Raw genomic sequence first — 25,754 nt, 5'->3', positions numbered from 1 at the left:
GTAGAATGAGCATATATTTACAAAAATAATCTGTTTTTTTTTGTGTGGTTAAACATATATAGTTCAACTATGTATTAAACATTTCAAAGACATTCAATTATCCTGATTATTAGCTCATAAAATTTGTAAATCTTTCAATCAATCATCTGATCATACAAATTTTTTAGTAGCTTTATTTCGTAAAGACAGAAAATCAAGATAAACTTTTTTTACTAGATTTCAGTTGAAGTAATTTGATACATTTGATTTTTAAATCTCGACTTGTGATTACAGTACTAATCTTAAATGCCTTTTTCAGCACTTTCAAGCTTTGATTCTTTTGTGCTAAAACATATCCATCAATGAGTCACAAACATCATGCTTATAACCTTTTATCCATTTGTCCTCAATATGCATGAAATTTGTGCCACTAGACATTAAGCAAACAACAGCCAATAAATCTTTTCTCCATACTTTTATTGACTTTAAAAAATCTGCTGCTTGAATTGCTAATTTCCACTTTTTTTAAATGCAGTATGACATACATGTATTAAATAATGATATATGTTACAGGAGATACTTTGTGAAACAGTTGTGTCGGTGTTATGGAATAGACAGTTATCAAACAGTTGTAACAAAAAGTGAAGCAAGCTTCCTTCGATGGGTCCGTCTGCCAGAATTAAAAGGAAATAAGGTGAAAATTTGAAGGCTATATTATGATTTCATAATTATTTTTTTTTAAATGTCAAACTAGATTTAATTGGTTTTTATGTATTTTTGTATTGTGTGGCTTATATTAGCATGGTGATACTCCCAGGTACTGTAAGTCATGTTGCTTTGTCATTTTTGTATATGGATATCTTCATCCTCATTTACATCCCTGCTTTTTAAAGTTGACATAATATATAGTGATTAGGGAGTCTATCCGTTCGTTTGTTCTCTTGTTTTTTCTTACGTTTTCGTTTGTTTGTCCTTCTGTCCTACTTTTGTATCTGCAACTGCATCTGAACCTATGTTTAGGGATACTGTAATTTAAAAAAGGGGCATGATTAATACAACAACACATGCAACTTTTCGTTATACTGGACAAAATTATTTTTGAAAGAATTAAAATTAAAATGTAACATGTGCTTAAATGGCTTCATATTTACATTTGATTATAGGTAGAAGAATGCCATGACAGATACATTGTGACTGGTGATGAATACAAAGAACTGAGAGAGACCATTGTTACTGCAGTTCTCAGTGAAAACAGTGAAAAACTAGAACTCTTACTACAGGTATGTTTGGTGCAATTTGTGATGGGTTACAAAGTTAAAACATGTAGAACTTAAACATTTTATGTATAAGCATTGTTATTGTCCCCCGCTGCAATGCAGTGATATCCCTTTGTTCATACACCAACACAATTATTGCCAAGTTTTCGTGAAATTCATTTCAAAGTTTTATATTAGTCTCGAACTTATTCAAAAATTATATTGCTGATCAACTATTTTTAAAGGAGTTATGCCCCTTGGAAATGTAAATTATATGGAAAATTGCATTGTAAGTGCTCTCAAGCCTATATTTCTTGTAATTTTGTTATGAAATTTATGTCAAATGTTAATATCAAAAATGTCTCAGAGGAGATTCAAAATCAGCACTGATCAAAGATTTTTACAGGAATTTTGTACATTGGATATGCAATTTCTATTGAAAATAAATTAAGTGATTTAGATTGAGTTATACTAATATTTTAAGAAAATAGTTTTAAGTAAAATGCTGTATGCGAATAAAGATTTGAATTTTAAAATGAGTTTATTTGTTTTGTAGAAACCACCCAACGAATGGCAGACTAGAATCAAATTACTACTGGCTTTACATAGAGAGATGACTATGAATAATGTGTATGGAGGCCAGCCACAAAAATTCACAGAGAAGGTTAGTAAACTGTTTATATACTTTTCTTTTGAGAATAAGGTTTTGGAGTGGCAATTGTTGCCATCTTTTCTGTTTTAATTGATTGAATTTGCTGATTGATGCACAATGAGTGCAGTGATTAGGTGATTTCTAAATTACTTCATTAGATCTGATATGTATTGTTTGTTATATGAACTAAGACCCCTTGTTAGTTAAACTCCTGCTGTTTGACCTTCATAGTATTAAAGACTCAACATATTATTCAGTCATAATCAGTTTTGCAGGCTAAAGTTTTTTGTCCACTCTTGTTGTTCTTTTAAATTCCTGCCTATGAATAAAAGGAGTGTTAAGTGTATGTTACTGAGACAGCAACCCATTGACAAAAATAACCAAAAGACATTTAGAGGTCGATACACTAGTTGTTCTTTAAAGATAGACAGGCTTCTATTCAATATTTTAAGCTCTAAATCAACCTGAGTCTATAAAAGATGTGAATAAATTTAACAGGAACGATCAAATACCTGCCATTAACACAAAACTCTCAAAATGATGTAAAATTTTATATGTTCATTTATTAATTGCAATTTATGATAGCTTTTAATGTTTCCAAACTATGTTCACATTTTTTCATAGTAAATAAAAATTTTAGTTTTTTCTTCAAATTTAGATGGGATGATTTTACATTTACATTTTGCATTTGTATCATTTTAGCATTTCGCATTACCCTTTATCAATCCACCTTACAATATTGTGGATTCATTATTAGTCCCCTACCGACGAAGTCGAAGGGGACTTTAGGTTTGCACTCCATCTGTCTGTCTGTCTGTCTGTCTGTCTGTCAGTCCGGCAGTCCAGCAAATCAGTTTTCCACACTTTTTTTCTTCGTGCTTGAAGATATTGATTTGATATTTGGTGTATTGTTTAATCATGACAAGTTACAGATCAAGTTTGAATTTTGTTCTGGTCTTATTATTTTGTGCAGAGTTATGGTCCTTGGACTTAAAAAATTCACTCAAATAATCAATTTTCCACATTTGTTTTTGTCATGCTTGAAGATATTGACTTGATATTTGTTAATAGTTTACATCATGACAAGTTATAGATCAAGTTAGCATTTTGTTCCAGTATGATGAATGAATTTTTAACCGGTAGAACTATGTATTGCCAGGCAATACTCACAGAATGCTTGTTATTTGTGGGATCCCAATTTTCGTCAATTTTGTTGGTAAAGTTGAACCATGAATTAGATGTTCAGCTTTGTACTAATTTTCAATAGGCTTGTATACACACTTTGGCAAAACTACAAAATCGTCCACGAAACTACAATTTTTCCTCAATCCACAAAAATTGTTACAAACAAAAATGAATCCACAGTAAATGGAATCAGACTAGGATATAGTCAGTCATATTTTACAGTTTGACCAATCATGTTTAAATAATCCTAAAACATAAATAATATTCTTTCATATATAAAAACAAGAAGAAGTGGTGTGAATGCTAAAGAGGCAACTATCCAACAAGACCAAAGACAAAGATGTGGAATTTGATGTTCAGTAGTTGTCGTTTGTTGATGTGGTTCATAAGTGTTTCTCATTTCTCGTTTTTTATATAGATTAGACCGTTGGTTTTCCCGTTTGAATGGTTTTACACTAGTAATTTTTGGGGCCCTTTATAGCTTGCTGTTCGGTGTGAGCCAAGGCTCCGTGTTGAAGAACATACTTTGACCTATAATGGTTTACTTTTATAAATTTTGACTTGGATGGAGAGTTGTCTCATTGGCACTCATACCACATCTTCTTATATCTATATTATGTGAACAATTTTAGGTCACAAATAAACTTCATTTTAATATTTTTCATTTTAATCATTTTCTAGGGAAAGGACTTTCTAAATGAGTTCATAATGAACCATGTGATTGTTAGAAATAAGGTAAGGAGTGATTAATTCAAAAATACAAATAGAGTCAGTCAATAAAAAAGGGGGGAGAGGACATAGCAAAAGAGAGGCGAAAGATACCAAAGGGACATTCGAACTCATTCATAGCTAGGAGACAATCAAAAGTCATTAAGCTAAAAATGGTAGACAACCTATTTCCATAAGAAAAAGCAAAATGGACCTACAGCAGTCCACAAAACACTGCACAAAAGACTGAAGGTTAAGCAACACAGACTCCATTAAAAAAAATGAATGAACTCAGGAAGGGTAAGCAATTTCTGCATCACAAGTGGCACCTATCATGTTACTCTTTTCAAGTTACAATCTGGTGATAATTTGCATTGGTGATGTACAAAATATTTAAGATTATTATGAATGAAAGGAGCCACTATACTGAACAATACTGATATGTTAGAGAGAGAAAAACAATTTGAAAAATCTATTTCACAGAAACAAATTTGCTTGCCATGACATTTACAGGCTTAAAACTTGACTTTATGTGGCTCAAATACTCTTTTACATGTTATACAGGTACACCCAGATTTTTTTTAACCAGAAACTAAAAAAATCATTTGAAAAAAAATAAAGAAACTTAAGCAGTATTTAAAAAGAAATCCATAAAAAGAAGGGAAAATATAAATAGATTTTACACAAAAGTAGACTTTTAAAGATATCCATTAGGTAGAAACCCCTAGAATTATCAGTTTTCAAGGAATTCTTCAGATAACATAAATCTGAATAATTTTAGGAAATAACACAGGGTATATTGAAAAATACCTTATGGAGATTACCAGGAAACATTATACCTGGAATGGAATTAGCTGACCAGAACATTTCTTGTCTACTGACACATTTTCTTGTAATGATAGTGGAAATTCCAGGGAAGACAACACTTCTTACCCCACTACACAGAATAGCTCTGGCCCCTCAAGGCATGGCTGTAAGTATAGATCAGTTTTAACTTGGATATGTACTCATTTTTATGCCCCACCTAGGGGCATTATGTTTTTCAGTCTGTGTGTCCTTTCGTCCGTCCGTCTGTCCCTCTTCAGGTTAAAGTTTTTGGTCAAGGTAGTTTTTGATGAAGTTGAAGTCCAATCATCTTGAAACTTAGTACACATGTTCCCTATGATATGATCTTCCTAATTTTAATGCCAAATTAGAGTTTTGACCTTAATTTCACGGTCCACTGAACATAGAAAATGATAGTGCGAGTGGGGCATCCGTGTAATATGGACACATTCTTGTTTTAATAGTATTTATTCTACATCTGTATCTAAATTATTAGAACATTTTAGCATCAAAAAATTAATTTATGACAGAAAAAAAGGAAATGTGGAGTGAAGGTCAAGTAACCCAACAACACAATGAACCAAATAGTTTAATCATCAAAATTTTAATAGCTAAAGCTTGACGAGCTTTCAATAAATTGCACTATTTTAATGAAAAGAAAAAGAAAATACACCAAGAGGTTCAGTGAAAGAATATGTTTTCTCTAATCATTGCATACACATGACCAGTCTTTTCTGATAAAGGTAAACCCAGAAAAGCACTTCAGACACACAAAATTTGTAAATTGTTATTATCATTTTTCACACTACAATTTCTTTAAAAAAAAAATGTGGAACTGAAGTCAAATTTGAAGGAACTTTTATTTTCAGTCTGTAAAACATTGTAGATAAGAGAGTTGTATACTAGTCAGTGTGTCCTCAGCTTAGATTTTACAAATAGTAAAAGAAAAATAGATTGAATGACAGTGTATAATCTTGTACCTTTTTTGGCAGATTGGATTGTGTCAGAGTAGCTAGTTTTAAAACCTTGCATTTTAGTCCCCTACTGATGAAGTCGAAGGGGACTACAGGTTTGCATTCCGTCTGTCTGTCTGTCTGTCTATCCGTCAGTCAGGCAAATCAGTTTTCCACACTTTTTTGCTTCGTGCTTGAAGACATTGATTTGATATTTGGCATATAGTTTTATCATGACCAGTTACAGATCAAGTTCGAATTTTGTTACGGTCTAATGATTTTGTCCAGAGTTATGGTCCTTGGACTTTGAAAAATTCACTCAAATAATCATTTTTTTATACTTTTTTTCGTCATGCTTGAAGATATTAATTTGATAATTGGTATATAGTTTCATCATGACAAGTTACAGATCAAGTTCATATTTTGTTACGGTCTAATGATTTTGTGCAGAGTTATGGTCCTTGGACTTAAAAAAATCACTCAAATAATCAGTTTTCCGTACTTTTTTTCGTCATGCTTGAAGATATTAATTTGATAATTGGTATATAGTTTTATCATAACAAGTTACAGATCAGGTTCGATTTTTGTTTTGGTTTGATGAATTTGTCCAGAGTTGTGGTCCTTGGGCTTTGAAAATCCACTCAAATAATAAGTTTTCCACACTTTTTTTCATCATGCTTGAAGATTTTGACTTGATATTTGTTTTATTGTTTACACTGTGACAAGTTATAGATCATATTAGCATTTTGTTCCAGTACAATGAAGTTTTAACCAGTAGAGGACTATGTATTGCCATGCAATACTCACAGAATGCTTGTACTATTTATTTTTACAGAATTCCTTTTTTCCTACAATGCCACAAGATGAAGTATCAGAAATAAAAGAAGCTCTTCTGGCTGCCAGACAGCAGACTGGGGAAAATCCAGTGTTTTACAGTAAGTGAAACGTGTTTAAAATTAGAACATTTAGAAAAAACCTTGTAGTATCAGAAAGGTTTTATATTTATACCGGGGATTCATTATTATTCATGGGATACTAATTTTCTTGTTTCCAGGTGAACCACAAATTCAAGTATTCAACAAAATACAAATTCTTTTAAGCTTGCATGCATGTATAAACCATGAATTCAAGTATCCCCAAAAATAAAGGAATCCATAGTATTTAATATCTTGTTAGATCACAATATAAAAATAAAAAGATATGATATGATTGTCAATGAGACAACTCTCCACCAGAGACCAAATGATGTAGAAGTAAGCAACTATAGGTCATCGTCTAAAGTGACCGACAAAGAGACGGAAAGTGAGACATAAGGATTGCTTTTCCGTCTACGGCGGCGGCTGCGTTGATGGCATCAACAATTGGTAAGTTTTCTGCTTAAGTTAGATTGATAGGAACTACTAGTGATAGATCAATTATATTTTGTGTGAAGTTGCATTGCTATCAGTACATATCAGTTTGATGACTATTTTGAGGCCCTGCCTCCTAGGCCATGGTTCAGTGACTTTCAATTCATTAGCAATTTTCAATGATAAGTTAGTTTGATATGAACTACTTGCGATAGATCAATGATATTTTCTATAAAGTTGCATTACTATCAGTACATATCAGTTTGACAACTATTTTAAGGCCCTGCCCCCTAGGCCATGGTCCGGTGACTTTCAATCAATTAACAATTTTCAGTGTTAAGTTTTATGATTAAGTTAGTTTGATAGGAACTACTTACAAAAGATAATATTTTCTATAAAGTTACATTGCTGTTTGTCAACCATTTTGAGGCCTTACTCACTAGTTGGTCCAGCAACTTTGAATTAATTAGCAATGTTGCTGTCCATCAGATTGTGTTTTTCTGAATTTTATGCCGAAAGGCGAGACATATCTCTGTGTCAATAGTTTATTGTATTTTTGTACTAAACAATAAACGAAAAAGCAAATATGATATACAGCAACAAACATAAAAACACTGAATTACAGGCTCCTGACTTGGGACAGGCACATTACAAAATGTAGCAGGGTTAAAATGTTAAGACAAATTAAAGAACGATTTTGGCCGATTTTAAATGCTTTCTATACAAATGTTCACTTATTTTGACAGAATTCAATCGATGATATTTCTGAAAATAAAAAGAGATATAAATGCATTATTTTTTCAATTCTCAGATATATTTCAACAAGCCAAAGTTGTATGCAAAATTTTACCAAAATCTGTGAAATAGCCCTTTACTGTAACTTGACCTTAATGATTTATTTAACAACTTCTTTTTTAGGGTGTCCTAATGGTCATCCATATGTAATAGGAAATGTAAGTAAACTATGGTAATTCCTGCTATCAATAAGATGGTCGTACCAATTTGTTAAAACACAGTTAATAATGAGCTTCAAGGAGGAAAATATGTGAAATAAAATTTGCAAACCCATTGCTAGAAAATAACCCTTTTAAACCACCTGCCAAAAAGTATCATATAAATTTTTTCATCTGTATGTTAAAAAAGGGAAACTGGAAGGTACAAAATGTACTAAGGTTAAATAAATATATATAAAAGCAATGGAAAAGATACTAATACAAAAAGCAAGGACATAAATATGTATTCTCAGGGGTTGGCAGTTTTGTACTGTGTTTTGAACTGATAGAGTTATTTTCATGATATTGATTTGTTCATGTAAAAATTTATTTGTAAAATATAAAAAAACAATTTTCATATTTTAAGTAAAATATTTTCTCCCAGACATTGAAGCTTGCAATTGTATACTGTCATTTTTGTTTTTTTTTTATATTCTGATTTATAGAAATAAGGAGATGTGATGTGATTGCCAATGAGACAACTATCCACCAGATATGTCATGTTTGTTGCTTTCCTTGTTTTGATAAATTTAAATACTATTAAGACACTAAGGTTCCAACTCACTTAGACAAAGCTGACCTTAGGTGCTTTTGGCTATTTTTTCATGGCCCTTTTGATTATAGCTCCTCAAATGTTCAGAATTAAGCTTTTGAGTGATGAAGGTTTATGTAGAAAAGCAATTTCAGAAAAAACATATTTATATAGTTCTTACTTTTTAGCTCACCTGGCCCAAAGGGCCAAGTGAGCTTTTCTCATCACTTGGCGTCCGTCGTCCATCGTCGTTAGCTTTTTACAAAAATCTTCTCCTCTGAAACCACTGTGCCAAATTTAATCAAACATGGCCACAATCATCATTAGGGTATCTAGTTTAAAAAATGTGTCTGATGACCCCGCCAACCAAACAAGATGGCCGCCATGGCTAAAAATAGAACATAGGGGTAAAATGTAGATTTTGGCTTATATCTCTGAAACCAAAGCATTTAGAGTAAATCTGACATAGGGTAAAACTGATTATCAGGTCAAGATCTATCTGCCCTGACATTTTCAGACAAATCTGACAACCTGTTGTTGGGTTGCTGCCCTTGAATTGGTAATTTTAATGAAATTTTGCAGTTTTTGGTTATTATCTTGAATATTATTATAGATAGAGATAAACTGTAAACAGCAATAATGTTCAGCAAAGTAAGATCTACAAACAAGTCGTCATGACCAAAATTGTCAGTCGACCCCTTTAGGAATTATTGCCCTTTATAGTCAATTTTTAACAATTTTTCATAATTTTTGTAATCTTTTACAAAAATCTTCTTCTCTGAAACTACTGAGACAAATTTAACCATACTTGGCCATAATCATTATTAGGGTATCTAGTTTAAAAAATTTGTCTGATGACCCCGCCTTCCAACCATCATGGCCGACTTGGTTAAAAATAGAACATAGGGGTAAAATGCAGTTTTTGGTTTATATCTCTGAAACTAAAGCATTTAGAGCAAATCTGACAGGGGGCAAAAATGTTCATCAGATTAAGATTTATCTGCCCTGAAATTTTCAGACTAATCCGACATCCATTGTTGGGTTGCTGCCCCTGAGTTGGTAATTTTACAGAAATTTTACAGTTTTTAGCTCACCTGACCTGAAAGGTCAAGTGAGCTTTTCTCATCACTTTGCGTCCGTCGTCCTGCGTCCGTCGTCCGTAAACTTTTACAAAAATCATCTCCTCTGAAACTACTTGGCCAAATTTGACCAAACTTGGCCACAATCATCATTGGGGTATCTAGTTTAAAAAATGTGTCCGGTGACCCGGCCAACCAACCAAGATGGCCGCCATGGCTAAAAATAGAACATAGGGGTAAAATGTAGATTTTGGCTTATATCTCTGAAACCAAAGCATTTAGAGCAAATCTGACATGGGGTAAAATTGTTTATTAGGTCAAGATCTATCTGCCCTGAAATTTTCAGATGAATCGGACAACCTGTTGTTGGGTTGCTGCCCCTGAATTGGTAATTTTAAGGAAATTTTGCCGTTTTTGGTTATTATCTTGAATATTATTATAGATAGAGATAAACTGTAAACAGCAATAATGTTCAGCAAAGTAAGATCTACAAATAAGTCAACTTGACCAAAATTGTCAGTTGATTCCTTAAGGAGTTATTGCCCTTTATAGTCAATTTTTAACCATTTTTCGTAAATTTTTGTAATTTTTTACAAAAATCTTCTCCTCTGAAACTACTAAGACAAATTTAACCAAACTTGTCCACAATCATCATTAGGGTATCTAGTTTAAAAAATGTGTCCGATGACCCCGCCCGCGAACCAAGATGGCCGACATGGCTAAAAAATAGTACATAGGGTAAAATGCAGTTTTTGGCTCATATCTCTGAAACCAAAGCATTTAGAGCAGATCTTACATGGGGGGTAAAATTGTTCATTAGGTCAAGATCTATCTGCCCTGAAATTTTCAGACCAATCAGGCAGCACATTGATGGGTTGCTGCCCCTGAATTGGTAATTTTAAGAAAATTTTGCAGCTTTTGGTTATTATCTTGAATATTATTATAGATAGAGATAAACTGTAAACAGCAATAATGTACAGCAAAGTTAGATCTACAAATAAGGCAACATGACCAAAATTGTCAATTGACCCCTTAAGGAGTTATTGCCCTTTATAGTCAATTTTTTACAATTTTCATAAATTTTGTAAATTTTTGTAAATTTTTACAAAGTATTTTCCACTGTATCTACCGGGCCAAGTTCATTATAGATAGAGATAATAGTAAGGAGCAAGAATGTTCAGTAAAGTAAGATCTACAAACACATCACCATCACCAAAACACATCACCATCACCAAAACACAATTTTGTCATGAATCCATCTGTGTCCTTTGTTTAATATGCACATAGACCAAGGTGAGCGACACAGGCTCTTTAGAGCCTCTAGTTTGTTATTATCTTAGATATCATTATAATATCTAATATCTAATACTATTAGTTATGATTTTAACCTTATTTTACATGATTTCCAAAGCATCAGTAAATACAGGTGAGCGACACAGGCTCTTGAGAGCCTCTAGTTTTTTTATTGTACATGTTGTAAGCTGCCAAAGTTTATGGGTTCATTGACATGGCAATTAAATGTTTTAAAATAATGTATGTATGTGTGTTCTTTTGCATTAAAAGGCAGTCTTACATGTAATATTGTGTAATTGTAGTGTGGACGCGCTGCAACAGTTGGTATTTGTAAAGCCTGTGGGAGGGAGATAGGTGGGGAAGGATATCAACTCAGAGCTGGAAATGAATTGGACACTGGGTAAGTGATTTGATCTGTAATTTTTTTAACTCTTCATTTGAACGCATTAATTCAGATATCTATGTATAAACATATTTTATGTTATTTCAATTTTTCTTCTTTGACGGCACTCAGCATATGCTATGATGAATTTCTTTCATTGATTGACTGAAGTAGGTCACACATTTGGGTTCTTCTTGGGTCTGCAGGTCAAAGGTTGAGGTAACATTACATGTATATGTATATGTATGCAGACTGAAATTTTAGGAAAAAGTAGTGTTTTTGAACATTTTTTTTTATAAAAACAAATTTTGTTCAACTAAGAATACTGTAACTTATTTTTCGCGGAAACTTTATTTCACGTTTAACCCAGGGCTTCCAAAATTATTTTTAGCCAGCCGGACATTTTATATATTATCCCGATTTTAATACCTTAAGACTAAATAAATAAAAGGCATTTATGGTAATCAGTTGCCGAGTTGGCCATCCCAATGATTGACATTAAAAAAAACGATATTAAACTTTCTTTGATTCAAATTCGAAGTTCTGACGTAAACTGTTAAATTGGCAGTGCATCATTCGAAGTGTGCAACATCAGCTTACTTATATCTGCTTAGACTCTTTATTTGTGCAAAATAACGTTGTCAAAAACTTTACTTTCGTTTTTAAATCTAAACCGGATGTTATCTTGACAGTGGTAAAACATGGACCAGAGACGGATACGTAAATTCCGTGTACGTTTGCAAAGCATGAATGAGTGTAATAAGCTCTTTCTACGTTATTTCTTCAAGAAAATATTCGAAATAAATGTGAGATAAAGGTATCAATGACAATTTAAGCATTTTTTGAAGAAATTAGGATGCATAATTAAATTTCACACCTGCGCACATGCGCACAGGTGTACTAGTTCAAACAGAGACATGTCTCTGGTTCAAACAACGTGGTTATGACGATTTTTCATTTTCACCTTTTTAGTTTTTTCATCAAATTATATTTGTAAACGTATTTCTGATAATTTAAATCTTTTTAACTGAATTAATTAGATGCAAACCGCTGAAATGTAAGAAAATAACTTTGAATAGACCGATCAATGTCCGTTTCAAAATAGTTTACCTGTCACCTGAACAGGTAAATTTCAGCTGTTTGACAACTAATTAGCCTTGATTAAAATGAGAAGGTATTAAAGTAAGGGTTGTTTTGATAGTACTTAATGATCATGTCACTTTTATGACCGGAAATGTGTGGCTGTTAAAGAAAAAAAGGTTGGGTCAAAAAGATCGCCAATTATGTTAAAATGACCGTCTCTTAAGGCTTGAAAACTAAATAGTAGATGTCCGTTTCATGCTTTGCCCAGCCGGACTTTTACCGGACATTATACAAATGTCCGGAATATATGACCGTTTTGGAAGCCTTGGTTTAACCCTTTCTAGTCCACTTCGCAGCTATTTAATTTCACTATTTTCTAATTAACTTGATGTAGTTTAATAAGGAAAGATCCAAGTTTTACATATTCACGACGATTTATATTCGTGTTATTTTTCTACTCGCGAAAGTCGCAAAAATAAGTTGGTTTACAGTAATGTGCCTTATTAGAAAAAGTCTTCATTTGATATTTATGTCAATTGGTCAAAGGTCAAGGTTGTAAAAGCAATTAATGGACTTCTTATATCTGTCAATTGACATATATTTCCAGCACACTTTATATTCTTCATTGTACTGGACACAAAAATCTATTTCTTCTACAAATAAAAAAAAAAAGATTGCAAATCATTTTATGCAACCATGGTGTTTTTGAAATTAAAAAAAATTAGTAAGTAAAAAAAATTTGGAATTTCTGTGTTTTTATTGAAGATCTGTTTGCAACAAGGCTAAGCTAGATATATAGCCAACATACACCATGATAACCAGCCTGTATCAGATTGACAAATTTAAATTATTTTTATTTTTCAGTCTTGACAGAACTGAGACAGGACACATATTAGGAAGAGCAACAAACATGGGACCTGTGTCTGCCCCAGAGAGAAAATTACATAGGTCATCATTTGCAGTACTTAGACTGTTAACCCATATCTCTATGTATGTAGGAGCTAATGTCAATCTACTGGTAAGACATGAAATTAAAAAAAGATAAAAGTAACCCTTTTAAGGAATGTAGTCATGAGTTAAGGGAGTTAACTCTTTCAAAACTCATCAAAGATACCAGGCTTATAATTTTATACACCAAATGTTTTGTCTACATCAGAATCATCAGTGGCACTTTCTGTACGGACTCGATAGAAACTATAGAACACATATTCTGGACATGTCCAAAAGTATTTGATGTTTGGGAAGAACTTAATAAATGGATATATTCAAAAGTCCAAATTGAACTACCACTTAATTTAGATATAGTCTTATTTGGGATATTAGAAAAAACAGAAAAAAACTACATAAGAAACCTCATAACATTATTAACTAAATATTATATATACAAAACAAAAATGCAATGTGGACAAGTAAATATTGTAGCCTTAAAAAATTATCTTAAAGAAAATTTGTTTATTGAAAAAATAGTATTTTATAAAAATAAACCATTGCAAAGAGCGTACTCATGCTGGAACCCCTGGCTCCAACTTATAGAATGACTATACAAGTAAACTTTTACGTAATAAATATATCTACCCAATCCATGCTACCCAGGTTAGTTTTCTCTTTTTTTTACCATTATTATTATTTTTAAGTTTGTCAAATGATTCAAAATACCAACTATATGTACTTGTCTCAATTTTGCTGATGTACTATGGACTTACTTACTATGATGATTTATATATGTAGCTTTTGCCAATAAACACATTACAAAAAAAAAAGAATCATCAGTGGCACTTTAATCTAAATTGTTGGAAGGCTAAATCAACTATGAGTTTGAAAAGCATTGAAAACCAAGATTTCTGAAAAGATAGGCTAGCTACAGCTATCCTATGGGCTATCCTACGCCTGGGAGTAGAAATATTTAAATGTTTAATTCAGTAATATGCTTGTTATAGTCAGTTTCATTCAAATCTAGGTTCCTTTCACCCCAAATCATGTTCGCTCCCATTCACATTCGCCCTCTTTCACGTTCGCACCCCACATGTTAGCACCCTGGGTCTGTTTGCATCCCACGTGTTCGCACCCTGGGTCTGTTTATATCCTTTTTAAAGGTTATGTTTTGGATAATTTTTTAATCATGCTTTAGTTAGTGTATTGCTATAACATAGAGATAATAAGTTTTTTTTTTATTGTTTAAAAATAAAGTGACATTTTAAAAACATAAACAGGTTTTGTTTTGTGAAATATTTTTATATACCTTTATTGTTTTTACTCCTACCAAGCTAGCTACTTGTATTTAATTTTACAAGAAAGCTAGTTATAACAGCAATCATGATTTTCTAACATAGAACAATAATACCAATTTAGCTTTGTACATACCAATTAACAGTAATCAATCATAAATAATTAACATTTAATAATTAATCATCTAATCATCCCCAAAAATATTTCATTTGAAAAATAAACGAATTTTTATTCATGAAAATATAGATATTTTGATAAATACATCTGAAAATATATCTAATAATTCAACCTGTATTTGAATAAAAATAGGGTGCGAACAAACCTAGGGGGTGAACATATGGGAATGCTAATGTGTAGGGTGCGGATGTATTTTGGGAGTGAACAGATCCGATACCGTTTCATTGGTGCTTTATAAAACACTGATGGGGAAACAGAGGTAAAATAATCTGTGTAACTTAGAAGCTTAGAATCAATTTATGAAAATAGTTCTAACAAATGTATCAGTGATTTTTAAGAGTTATGTCCCTTACCCAAATCTATCTGCTTTATGAATAATCAGTTGAAAGTTCTTAATCAAGATTTTATGCAAAAAGGAGGTTAATGTTTTCTTATATCATTTTAGGCAGTTTGTCAGTCAATCAAACCAAATATTGAGCAAGCAGATGTCGGTAGATATTTGAAAGAACATATTGACCTTGACCTAACCTCTGTTCAGAATGTCCTTGGTAGAAACAAAGATGAAATCTTGGTTCTGATTCATTTCCTGCTGGCTAGGATTATGAATGAACACACAATAGCTGTCATTGGTAAGTCTCATTTGGATAAATTATACAGATAAAAGATCAGGATTTAATTTGATCAATCATCAAGATTATTTTTTTTCAAAATTGTTATTGATGTCTTTGGTGTTTTGAAGTCATTTTAGAAAAGTCATTTATTAAATTTTTTGTTGCTGCTATGTGATCCCTGTTATAATTAAGAGATCATCTGAAATGATCGAACAGAAAAGTTTAACAAAGATTTAAAGTTATTTTACAGAGTTTTACTTTCAGTATGTCCGATATTTAATGTTCAGACATTTTTCTGGCAATCAATCCAGACCTATTTAGTTACTTTTTTGTCGAGCCTGCGACTTTTGTCGCAGAAAGCTCAACATAGGGATAGTGATCTGGCGGCAGCCGCATTAACTCACTTCTTTTAAAAAAGCTTAATATTTCAGAAGGTAGAAGACCTGGATGCTTCATACTTTATATATATAGATGCCTTATAATATAAAGTTTCCGTTGGTCATATGTCCATTGTCCTTGACCTCATTTTCATGGTTCAGTGACTACTTGAAAAAAAAGTTAAAATTTTTTGTAATGTTATTTTCTCTCTTATTATGAGTAATAGGATAACTATATTTGGTATGTGGGTACCTTGCAAGGTCCTCTTGTCTGTCAGACAGTTTTCACTTGACCTCGACCTCATTTCATGGATCAATGAACAAGGTTAAATTTTCGTGGTCAAGTCCATATCTCAGATACTATAAGCAATAGGTCTACTATATTTGGTATATGTAATGATTGTAAGGTGTACATGTCCAACTGGCAGGTTTCATCTGACCTTGACCTCATTTTCATGGTTCAGTGGTAATAGTTTAGTTTTTGTGTTTTGGTCTGTTTTTCTAATACTGTATGCAATAGGTCAACTATGTTTGGTGTATGGAAATATTTTACGATGTACATGTCAGTCTGGCAGGTTTTATTGTCTCGCTCGACGGAGTCAAAAAACAAGACATAGGTATGCTGTTTCTGTGGGTAGCAGCGACGACGGCGGCGGCATCAACAATGTATTAGTTTGTGATAAGGTCTAGTGTATGGTGAACCACTAGTGGTAGGTCAATGATATTTGGTATGCAGTTGTATTAGCATTGGCACATCTCATTACCATGGAGATAATTTGGCCCCGCCCCCTCAGTCAAGGTCTATTGACTTTGAAACTTTTTCTTAGTTTTCATGTATTAATTTGTGATTAGGTCAGTTTAAGGGGAACTGTTAGTGGTAGGTCAATGATAATTGGTATGCAGTTGTATAAGCATTAGCACATTTCATTTCCATGGAGAATATTTGGTCCTTAACCCTCAGTCATGGTCTATTGACTTTGAAACTTTTGCTTAGTTTACATGTATTAGTTTGTGATTAGGTCAGTTTGAGATGAACCACTAATGTTAAGTCAATGATATTCGGTATGCAAATGTATTGGCATTTGCAAGTTTCATTTCCATGGAGATTATATAACCCCACCCCCTAATTATGGTTCATTGACTTTGAAACTTTTACATAGTTTACAAGTTAATGTTTGTGTTTAGGTTTGTTTAAAGGGAAAGACTTATGAAAGGTCAATGGTATTTGGTATGCAGTTGTATTAGCATTGGCACATCTCATTTCCATGGAGATTGTTTAGCCCTGTACCTTCAGTCATGGTTCATTGACTTTGAATATTTGCTAAACTTACATGTTAAAGTATTGATTTTTTAATTTCAACATTTGCATTATCAAAATAACAAATAGGCGAGACATATCTCTGTGTTAACAGTTTATTTGGCCTTGTCCTCATTTTCACGGTCCATTGCTCAATGTTAAATTTTATACGACCGCAAAAAAATTTTTGTGGTCGTATATTGGTATGACGTTGGCGTCATCGTCGTCGTCCGGCATCGTCGTCCGAAGACACATTAGTTTTCGCACTCTAACTTTAGTTTGAGTGAATGGATCTCAATGAAATTTTACCATAAGGTTCAATACCACAAAAGGAAGGTGGGGATTGATTTTGGGGGTTATGGTACTAACATTTAAGGAATTAGGGGCCAAAATGGGGCCAAAAATAAGCATTTTTGTAACTTCCAGACATAACTTGTGTGTAAGTGTATGGATCTCTCTGACATTGTACCACAAGGTTCCATATCACAAAGGGAATGCTGGGATTGATTTTGGGGGTAATTGCCTCCAAATTTTAGGAATTAGGGGCAAAAAAGGGGCAAAAAACAAGCATTTTTCTAGTTTCCAGACAATGACTTGTGTGTAAGTGTATGGATCTTTATGAAATTGTACTACAAGGTTCCATATCACAAAGGGAAAGCTGGAATTGAGTTTGGGGGTAATTGCCATAAAAGTTTAGGAAAAAGGGGCCAAAAATAAGCATTTTTCTAGTTTCCAGACAATAACTTGTGTTCAAGTGTATGGATCTCTCTGAAATTGTACCGCAAGGTACCATACCACAAAGGGAAGGCTGGGATTGATTTTGGGGGTAATTCCCTCAAAATTTTAGGAATTAGGGGCCATAAAAGGGCAAAAAATTTTACAAGCATTTTTTCTAGTTTCAGGACAATAACTTGTGTGTAAGTGAATGGATCTTTATGAAATTGTACTGCAAGGTTCCATATCACAAAGGGAAAGCTTGGTTTGAGTTTGGGTGTATTTGCCCTAAACGTTTAGGAATTTGGGGCCAAAAAGGGGCAAAAAAACAAGCGTTTTTCTAGTTTCCAGACAATAACTTGTGTTCAAGTGTATGGATCTCTCTGAAATTGTACTGCAAGGTACCATACCACAAAGGGAAGGCTGGGATTGAGTTTGGGGGTGATGAATCATAAGGGGGTTCAAAAAATTGGTGGGGGGGATTTTTTTTCCCTTTTTTTTTCTTTAAAATTTTCCATTTTAAATTGGTTATTTCTGATTTATATATAAAAGCAAATAATAATGATATGCATACATGTGAATCTCCCAACGGGAGTACAATAATCCCGTTTTCAGGGGTCTCCTCCCGACCTCCCGTTGAAGAGAAAAAAATCCAGTGTATGAAATTTTTTCCCCAACATATCATCTCAGACATCTGGTGTAACTGACATTACCTGAAGTTATATTTTACATGTAAATCAATTAGCATGCATAATTATATGGCTTCACTTGTCAGCTTGGGTGTCAAACTTACTGGTAATCAACAATTTTTACCTCAGGCTAACTGCCGTTGTGTAATAAAAACTTTGTGTATTTATTGGGTTACTTCCCTTGATTTATCCTGTTTTAAGTTTCTTTCCTTTCAATAATGTAAATTTTTAAAAGAATATAAATAAAATATAAATTGAACAAATAATCATAAAAGGATGGTAATTAAATTATTTTAAACGTCTTAGGACAAATAAAAAAATAATAATTTGAAAATTATTTGAGGGTTCTATACTTCCTTTCAAGACTTAAATTGAAATTTATATAATAACTATGACCCTTGACTCTAGACCTTATATATATGTTTCTTAATATGCAAATATAAACTAATTGCAATTGCTGATAGTTAAACAAATGTTCTGAATGCACTGATTGTTCTATAGAATAATGATATAAAAGATATGAATTAAAAAATTTAAAAAAGATAGAGAAACTTTATAAGTACAAGGGTACTATAAACATAATACATTCGGATGGAAAGTTGAAGAATACACACTTTAAAAGACAATTTTTACAGCACACGGTAACATTTACGTCAAAATTTATGTCGACTAAAAACCTCCTGATCCGAGTCCTAATCTCCGGACCAAAATTTCCCAATCTCCTGATCTGAGTTTCACAGTCCATCACATGTATGGATATGGTTTGAATAGGTAAATTAAAAATTTTTAAGTTCTTAGACCACTTTCATTCTGTGTCAGAAACCTATGCTGTGTCAAATATTTAATTACAATCTAAATTCAGTGCTGTATCAAGCTTGAATGTTGTGTCCATACTTGCCCCAACTGTTCAGGGTTCGACATCTGCGGTCGTATCAAGCTGCGCCCCAGCGGAGCATTTTATTGTGTTTTGGTCTGTTTTTCTAATACTGTATGCAGTAGGTCAACTATATTTGGTGTATGGAAATATTTTACGATGTAAATGTCAGTCTAGGCAGGTATTATTTGACCTTGACCTCATTTTCACGATTCATTGCTCAATGTTAAGTTTTTGTGTTTTGGTCTGTTTTTGTAATACTGTATGCAGTAGACCAACTATATTTGGTGTATGGAAATATTTTACGATACATGTCAGTCTGGCAGGTTTTATTTGACCTTGACCTTATTTTCACGGTTCATTGCTCAATGTTAAGTTTTTGTGTTTTGGTCTGTTTTTCTAATACTGTTTGCAGTACGTAGGTCAACTATATTTGGTGTATGGAAATATTTTATGATGTACATGTCAGTCTGGCAGGTTTTATTTGACCGTGACCTCATTTTCACGGTTCATTGCTCAATGTTAAGTTTTTGTGTTTTGGTCTGTTTTTGTAATACTGTATGCAGTAGACCAACTATATTTGGTGTATGGAAATATTTTACGATACATGTCAGTCTGGCAGGTTTTATTTGACCTTGACCTTATTTTCACGATTCATTGCTCAATGTTAAGTTTTTGTGTTTTGGTCTGTTTTTCTTAAACTTTAAGCAATAGGTCAACTATATTTGGGTTATGGAATGATTGTAAGGTGTATATGTCAGTCTGGCAGGTATCATTTGACCTTCACCTCATTTTCTTGGTTCATTGGTCAATGTTCAGTTTTCCTGGTTTACTTTGTTTCTTAGATACTATAAGCAATAGGTCAACTATATTTGATGCATGGAATGATTTTAAGGTGTACATGTCTGTCTGGCAGGGTTCATCTGACCTTGACTTCATTTTCATGGTTCATTGGTCAATATAGAATTTCCATGCTTTGGTCTGTTTCTTTTATACTATAAGCAATAAGTAATCTATATTCTGAGTATGGAATGATTGTATTAAAGTAGTACATGTATTTCCGCCTTGGTTTATCTGACTTTAACCTCATTTTCTTGGATCATAAATGTTGATGTGAAACTTGTAGTATAGCTTTATATGTAGGACTATCAACATATAATCAATGGTCAGTATAGTAGGCGAGACATTTCAGCGTGTGCACTCTTGTTTAAAGACAGCTCAGTATTCATGATTTTGCTACATTTTTGTTGTCAAAATTATAGTGTCTAATGAAACATCTATGTAATATGATCATATCATGATATGATATTTATTTACAGGAGAAAATCAAACTCCAAATGTTTGTGGATTACTGGATAAAGCATCAAGATCCAAGTGGGAGGAAGATTTTGCTAAAAGATATATTGAACCTGTTATCCAGGTATATTCCTTTTTGCTTAAACTGTACATTTATTTTTTTTGTAAAATTGTATAGGCTTAAGGAACAGAAGGTATTGAGGTTATTTCATGATTGTTTTGGAGGAGGGGTAGAAAGGGTTGTTGTTGTTGTGTTTTTTATACCCCACCACCCATAATTTTTATTTTCATTTGTAACAGAATTGTATTTGCTACCCACAAATATCTTGTGGTGTCTAACCCTCATATACTTTTAATGCCCCTGCCGTAGCGGAGGGGGCATTAAGTTTTACCCTTGTCCGTTCGTACGTCCCAAAGTTGGTTTCCGTTCTCTAACTTTAGTTTGCCTCAGCCACCACCCATAATTTTTATTTTCATTTGTAACAGAATTGTATTTGCTACCCACAAATATCTTGTGGTGTCTAACCCTCATATACTTTTAATGCCCCTGCCGTAGCGGAGGGGGCATTAAGTTTTACCCTTGTCCGTTCGTACGTCCCAAAGTTGGTTTCCGTTCTCTAACTTTAGTTTGCCTCAGCCAAATGTTATGAAACTTATACACAATGCTTATTACCACAAAACACAAATCAAGTATGAATTTTGGTGACGTCACTTTAATCGTTCTAGAGTTTTGCCCCTTTATAAATGGAAAAATTGCTGAATTTTTTGTTTCCGTTCTCTTACTTTAGTTTGCCTCAACCAAATGTTATGAAACTTATACACAATGCTTATTACCACAAAACACAGATCAAATTTGAATTTTGGTGACGTCACTTAAACAGTTCTAGAGTTATGTCCCTTTACAAATGGAAAAATTGCTGAATTTTTCGTTTCCGTTCGCTAAATTAAGTTAGCCTCATCCAAATTTAATGAAACTTATACACAATGCTTATTACCACAAAACACAGATCAACTTTGAATTTTGGTGACGTCACTTTAACCGTTCTAGAGTTATGTCCCTTTACAAATGGAAAATTTGCTGAATTTTCGTTTCCGTTCTCTAATCTAAGTTAGCCTGAACCAAATGTTATGAAACTTATACACAATGCTTATTACCACAAAATACAGATCAAGTTAAAAAATTGGTGCCGTCCCTTTTACCATTCTAGAGTTATGCCCCTTTACAAATGGAAAAATTGCTGAATTTTTCGTTTCTGTTCTCTAACTTTAGTTTGCCTCAACCAAATGTTATGAAACTTATACACAATGCTTATTACCACAAAACACAGATCAAGCTTGAATTTTGGTGACATCTCCTTAACAGTGCTAGAGTTATGCCCCTTTATAACATTAAATGCAAGCGGGGGCATGATCTGTGTCCCATGGACACATTCCCCATTTATTTTGGAATAGTCCTAAGGTAATTTCCTAACTTGTTTACACAACTTTAGCATACCTGTCAACCTCTGAAACCTGCATTGAGGAGGAAAAAGTCGGGTCATAACATATATGATATTTTTTAATTGAATTTTAGTATGTAGAGGATTTTTTAAATATTCTATAACATATACCAGTTACCTACAAATATTCACAGTTGTATGGTATTTGCTGAAAATTATTTATGCTATAGATGAAATGGATTTTTAATAATAAGTGACAACAAAATAGTTTAGGGACCTTTATCTCCCCAACAGATATGTGTAAAGAGGTTCAAATTGTGTCAAAATGATTTTAATATTATAATTGATATTTGCAAATGGTACATTTCATAAATCAGGACATAATTTGGTATGTCAAGCATGACTGGCTTCAACCTTTCTGGGGTACAATTAATAACATAATATCGAATTATTATTGTAACCTTTCAATCAAAAGAGAGTCAAAAAGCTGTAAATCATTCAATTAAGGGCAAATTATCGAACTTCCTCTCCAGGAAAAATTTTGAATTTCTCATGGCACTAAAATACGGATGAATACAGGTCATTTGAGGAATTCCCTGGTTATTTGATGATCCGGACATGTATTGAAAAATCACGGGTGAGCTGGTAAATTCACCGGTGACACCTGCAAAATATGGGTCAGTTGACAGGTCCTTAGATTCACCTGAACCACATTGCTCTATACACCTAATATTTTATTATGATAGCTCTTTTTGAAATTTCAAAATTTTGAATATATTTCACCTCTTTACAGAGATATTTGTTTTACACATGTTCATTTATGTGTATGTTAATGCACTTTGGATGGTTCTATGATATATTTGTTTCTATCTTAGGACATGCAGAATATCTTGAGAGTGATTACTGGTAAAATCTTGAATGACCAAAGACTTGGTAAGAATTAGTATTAGCTTCATGTTACATCTATAGGTCAGTTGGAACTCAAAACTAGTGCAGTTATACATGGAATATAACAGGAATTTTTTTTATAAAGTACAATGAGATTTTGTTTTGATATGAAAACTGAAATTTTAGTTTCATGGGATAGAGACTCATTATCACATATATAAGAGCATACAAAAGTGAATGTCAATCGTCTTAAACCATATCCATGACCTGAAAAGTGCTACATCCAAATGTTTAAGCATAATTCCAATTTCTTTTATTGTAAGCAACTAAAATGTTAATATTATAAATGTATTCTTAATAAACTGGAATTTGCAAATTATACAAGATACACATTTACTTAAAAATATGATACAATAAAAAATGAAAGGTTGAAATAAAGACAGCTGATTTCAAAACATTTATGTTGAAATACATTTTTAAAATAACACCAAACCTAAATTCATCTTTCAATTTTAGTCTAATTTCAAACATTCACTGTTGAAAACTCATTTACTATAGATCTAAATATTTTTCTTTTTCAGGAGCTGATCCACTGCTTCAGATACTATATGAAACTGATAAACCACAAGATACAGAGGCCGTTGTGCAATTCCATGATGTTCCTTCAGTTTGGAGATATAGGGCTATGATAACTGTTAATCATCTACAACAACATCTTGATGCAGCAACAATGAAATTACATGTTCTAAGATTATTCCTCAAGGAGGTTAGTCTATTTTAATGCCACTCTTCAGATGGCTTGCTGATGACACTTCCCATTCTAGCAGAAATACAAATTTTTAGCAGCATATTTTAAATGATTTAACTGAATTGTGTTTGTTGTATCCAATCATTTGTCTATTCTTTTGTTCCTTTTATTTGTGCATTCATTCATTGCTTCTTTCCACTACTGTATAAATTCTGAAATTATTGCGAGGTTTTTATTAATTCGAATAATGCGACTGCTTGACCATTGCAATAATAAGAACTTGTATTCTGATATTAAATACATATATTTGTATGTAGCTCTTTTCCTAAAATCGCAAATAAATAATTTGCATTTTTATTATTTCTTCAAAAACCGCAATAATAAATGTAAGCAATAATTTCTGAATATACAGTATCCTTTATTTGTGCTTTAGCACTTCATAGCCTGCACTGGCTGGATTTCACTCAAACTTATGAAATTTTTAATACTTATTGATATACTTTTTTTTTAAATTTTTATCTCCCACACCCAATTTGATCCAATACAATTTTCAGTCTTAACAAATTATTATGGTTCACTGAGTTTGATTTCTACAATTTTTAAATTCTCAGTCGTTCTTCTATCTCTGATAATCTCCATTGCAAATCAGTATGATAATAGCTAAACTTTACATTTTCAGGAACACCACTTGAGAGCTATTAGATTTGTCCCTAGTATTATAAGGCTGCAAAAAATGCTGATACAGAAGTACAACAGAAAATTAGACAGAGCTGAAGCTACAACACTGACCATTGCAGATGTTAAAGTACAGATGAGACAAGGTAAAGAAACAGTTAAACAAGACATCTGCTTCTTTTGGTAAAAGGGGCCTCGGTGGCCGAGTGGTTTAAGTAGTTACTACTGTAATCACTAGCCAGTCAACACTGAGGTTGTGAGTTCGAACCCTGCTCGTGCGGGTGCACTCGACTCCAATCTTAATTGACTAGGATTGTCAGTTTTCCTATCGAAGGTCGGTGGTTTTCTCTGGGCACTCCGACTTCCTCCACCAATAAAATATATTAATGATATATACTCAGATATTCAACTTACAAAATGATGAGATGTATATGTATATAACCAGACTTGACCAAGAATGCTATTTTATTAAAAATCCCAGAAATTCCAGAAATATTTGAATAACCAAAATTATAATACTTGGTACAGGCAATGACTGATAAGATATCATTATAAGATCTAGTAATGAATTTTACAAGACTTAAACAAAATTAGAATTGTTCAGAAAACAAGTTTAGTGCTAGTTTAGTATAACAAAATGAAAAGTTTGATTTATGAAGGAATTATTGCATGTTTACCTCCAACATGGTGGCAAAAGTAAATAGTAATAACTCAAATTACATCAATCATAAATTATCAATAGCTTTGGATTCAATATTATATTTGGGGCTCCAAATTGCTGATGGTAAAAAAACAAATAGATATTACACTTATTACTAGTACTTTTAACATATTTTAATTTTTTACTGCATTCCAAATTATATGCAAATGTTTATAATATTTCTTATATCTGATTTAGAGAGAAGACTGAAAGAATTTGGACATTTATTGGAAGATTATATTGAAGCTTGGAACTGTGTTAGAGAATCATTAGAAACATATCGTAAGAACTACAGCCAATTTTCATAAAGGATATTAAATGATTGACATCAAAAATGTATTAACAAAAATACAGATTTTCAAGGTTAATTCACAAAGGGGAAAGTTCATAATACCTGACAAAATCAAACGTTTGACTATATATATCAACCAAAATGAGTGTAATATGTCTCATATAAAGTCGAAGACATATGTCATTGAAAAAACTAAAAGCAGATACAATAATGAAGCACTTGATTGGTTGGACATTATCTGTATTTTTGTGATAGTTTAAAAAAGGCAAAGAGGCCAACAAAAACATTTCCAACATATAATATATGCTTATACTAATGTTCAAACACAGTCATATATTCCATTTCTTTCTGCTAGTAAAAAACATTCTTTTGCAGTAGGTCAAAATTTGTTTACCTAACGTAGCTTCATACTTATTTTTATACGACCGCAAAAATTTTTTGGGATCCTATAATGGTATGATGTCGTCGTCGTCTGTGTCGTCG

The 25,754-nt window shown here is 32.6% G+C and overlaps 1 protein-coding gene across 1 annotated transcript in view; it reads left to right on the top strand.

The window, feature by feature from the left end:
- The window catches only part of LOC127724130 (E3 ubiquitin-protein ligase rnf213-alpha-like), a 160,336-nt gene that overhangs the window by 107,483 nt on the left and 27,099 nt on the right, over positions 1-25,754 (top strand). Inside the window, exons 57-71 of the mRNA XM_052230992.1 lie at positions 553-673; positions 1,143-1,259; positions 1,792-1,899; positions 3,754-3,807; positions 4,562-4,753; positions 6,394-6,493; positions 7,826-7,860; positions 11,106-11,203; positions 13,133-13,286; positions 15,117-15,300; positions 20,553-20,653; positions 22,844-22,901; positions 23,438-23,622; positions 24,284-24,425; positions 25,178-25,261. Coding sequence (XP_052086952.1) covers positions 553-673; positions 1,143-1,259; positions 1,792-1,899; positions 3,754-3,807; positions 4,562-4,753; positions 6,394-6,493; positions 7,826-7,860; positions 11,106-11,203; positions 13,133-13,286; positions 15,117-15,300; positions 20,553-20,653; positions 22,844-22,901; positions 23,438-23,622; positions 24,284-24,425; positions 25,178-25,261 — 1,733 coding nt within the window. The remainder of the gene's footprint in view (positions 1-552; positions 674-1,142; positions 1,260-1,791; positions 1,900-3,753; positions 3,808-4,561; positions 4,754-6,393; positions 6,494-7,825; positions 7,861-11,105; positions 11,204-13,132; positions 13,287-15,116; positions 15,301-20,552; positions 20,654-22,843; positions 22,902-23,437; positions 23,623-24,283; positions 24,426-25,177; positions 25,262-25,754) is intronic.

Source organism: Mytilus californianus, unplaced genomic scaffold (genome assembly GCF_021869535.1).
Source record: "Mytilus californianus isolate M0D057914Y unplaced genomic scaffold, xbMytCali1.0.p SCAF_14, whole genome shotgun sequence".
Lineage (NCBI taxonomy): Eukaryota > Metazoa > Mollusca > Bivalvia > Mytilida > Mytilidae > Mytilus > Mytilus californianus.
The sequence above is the reverse complement of the archived record's forward strand: the minus strand, read 5'-3'. Positions and strand labels throughout refer to the sequence as shown.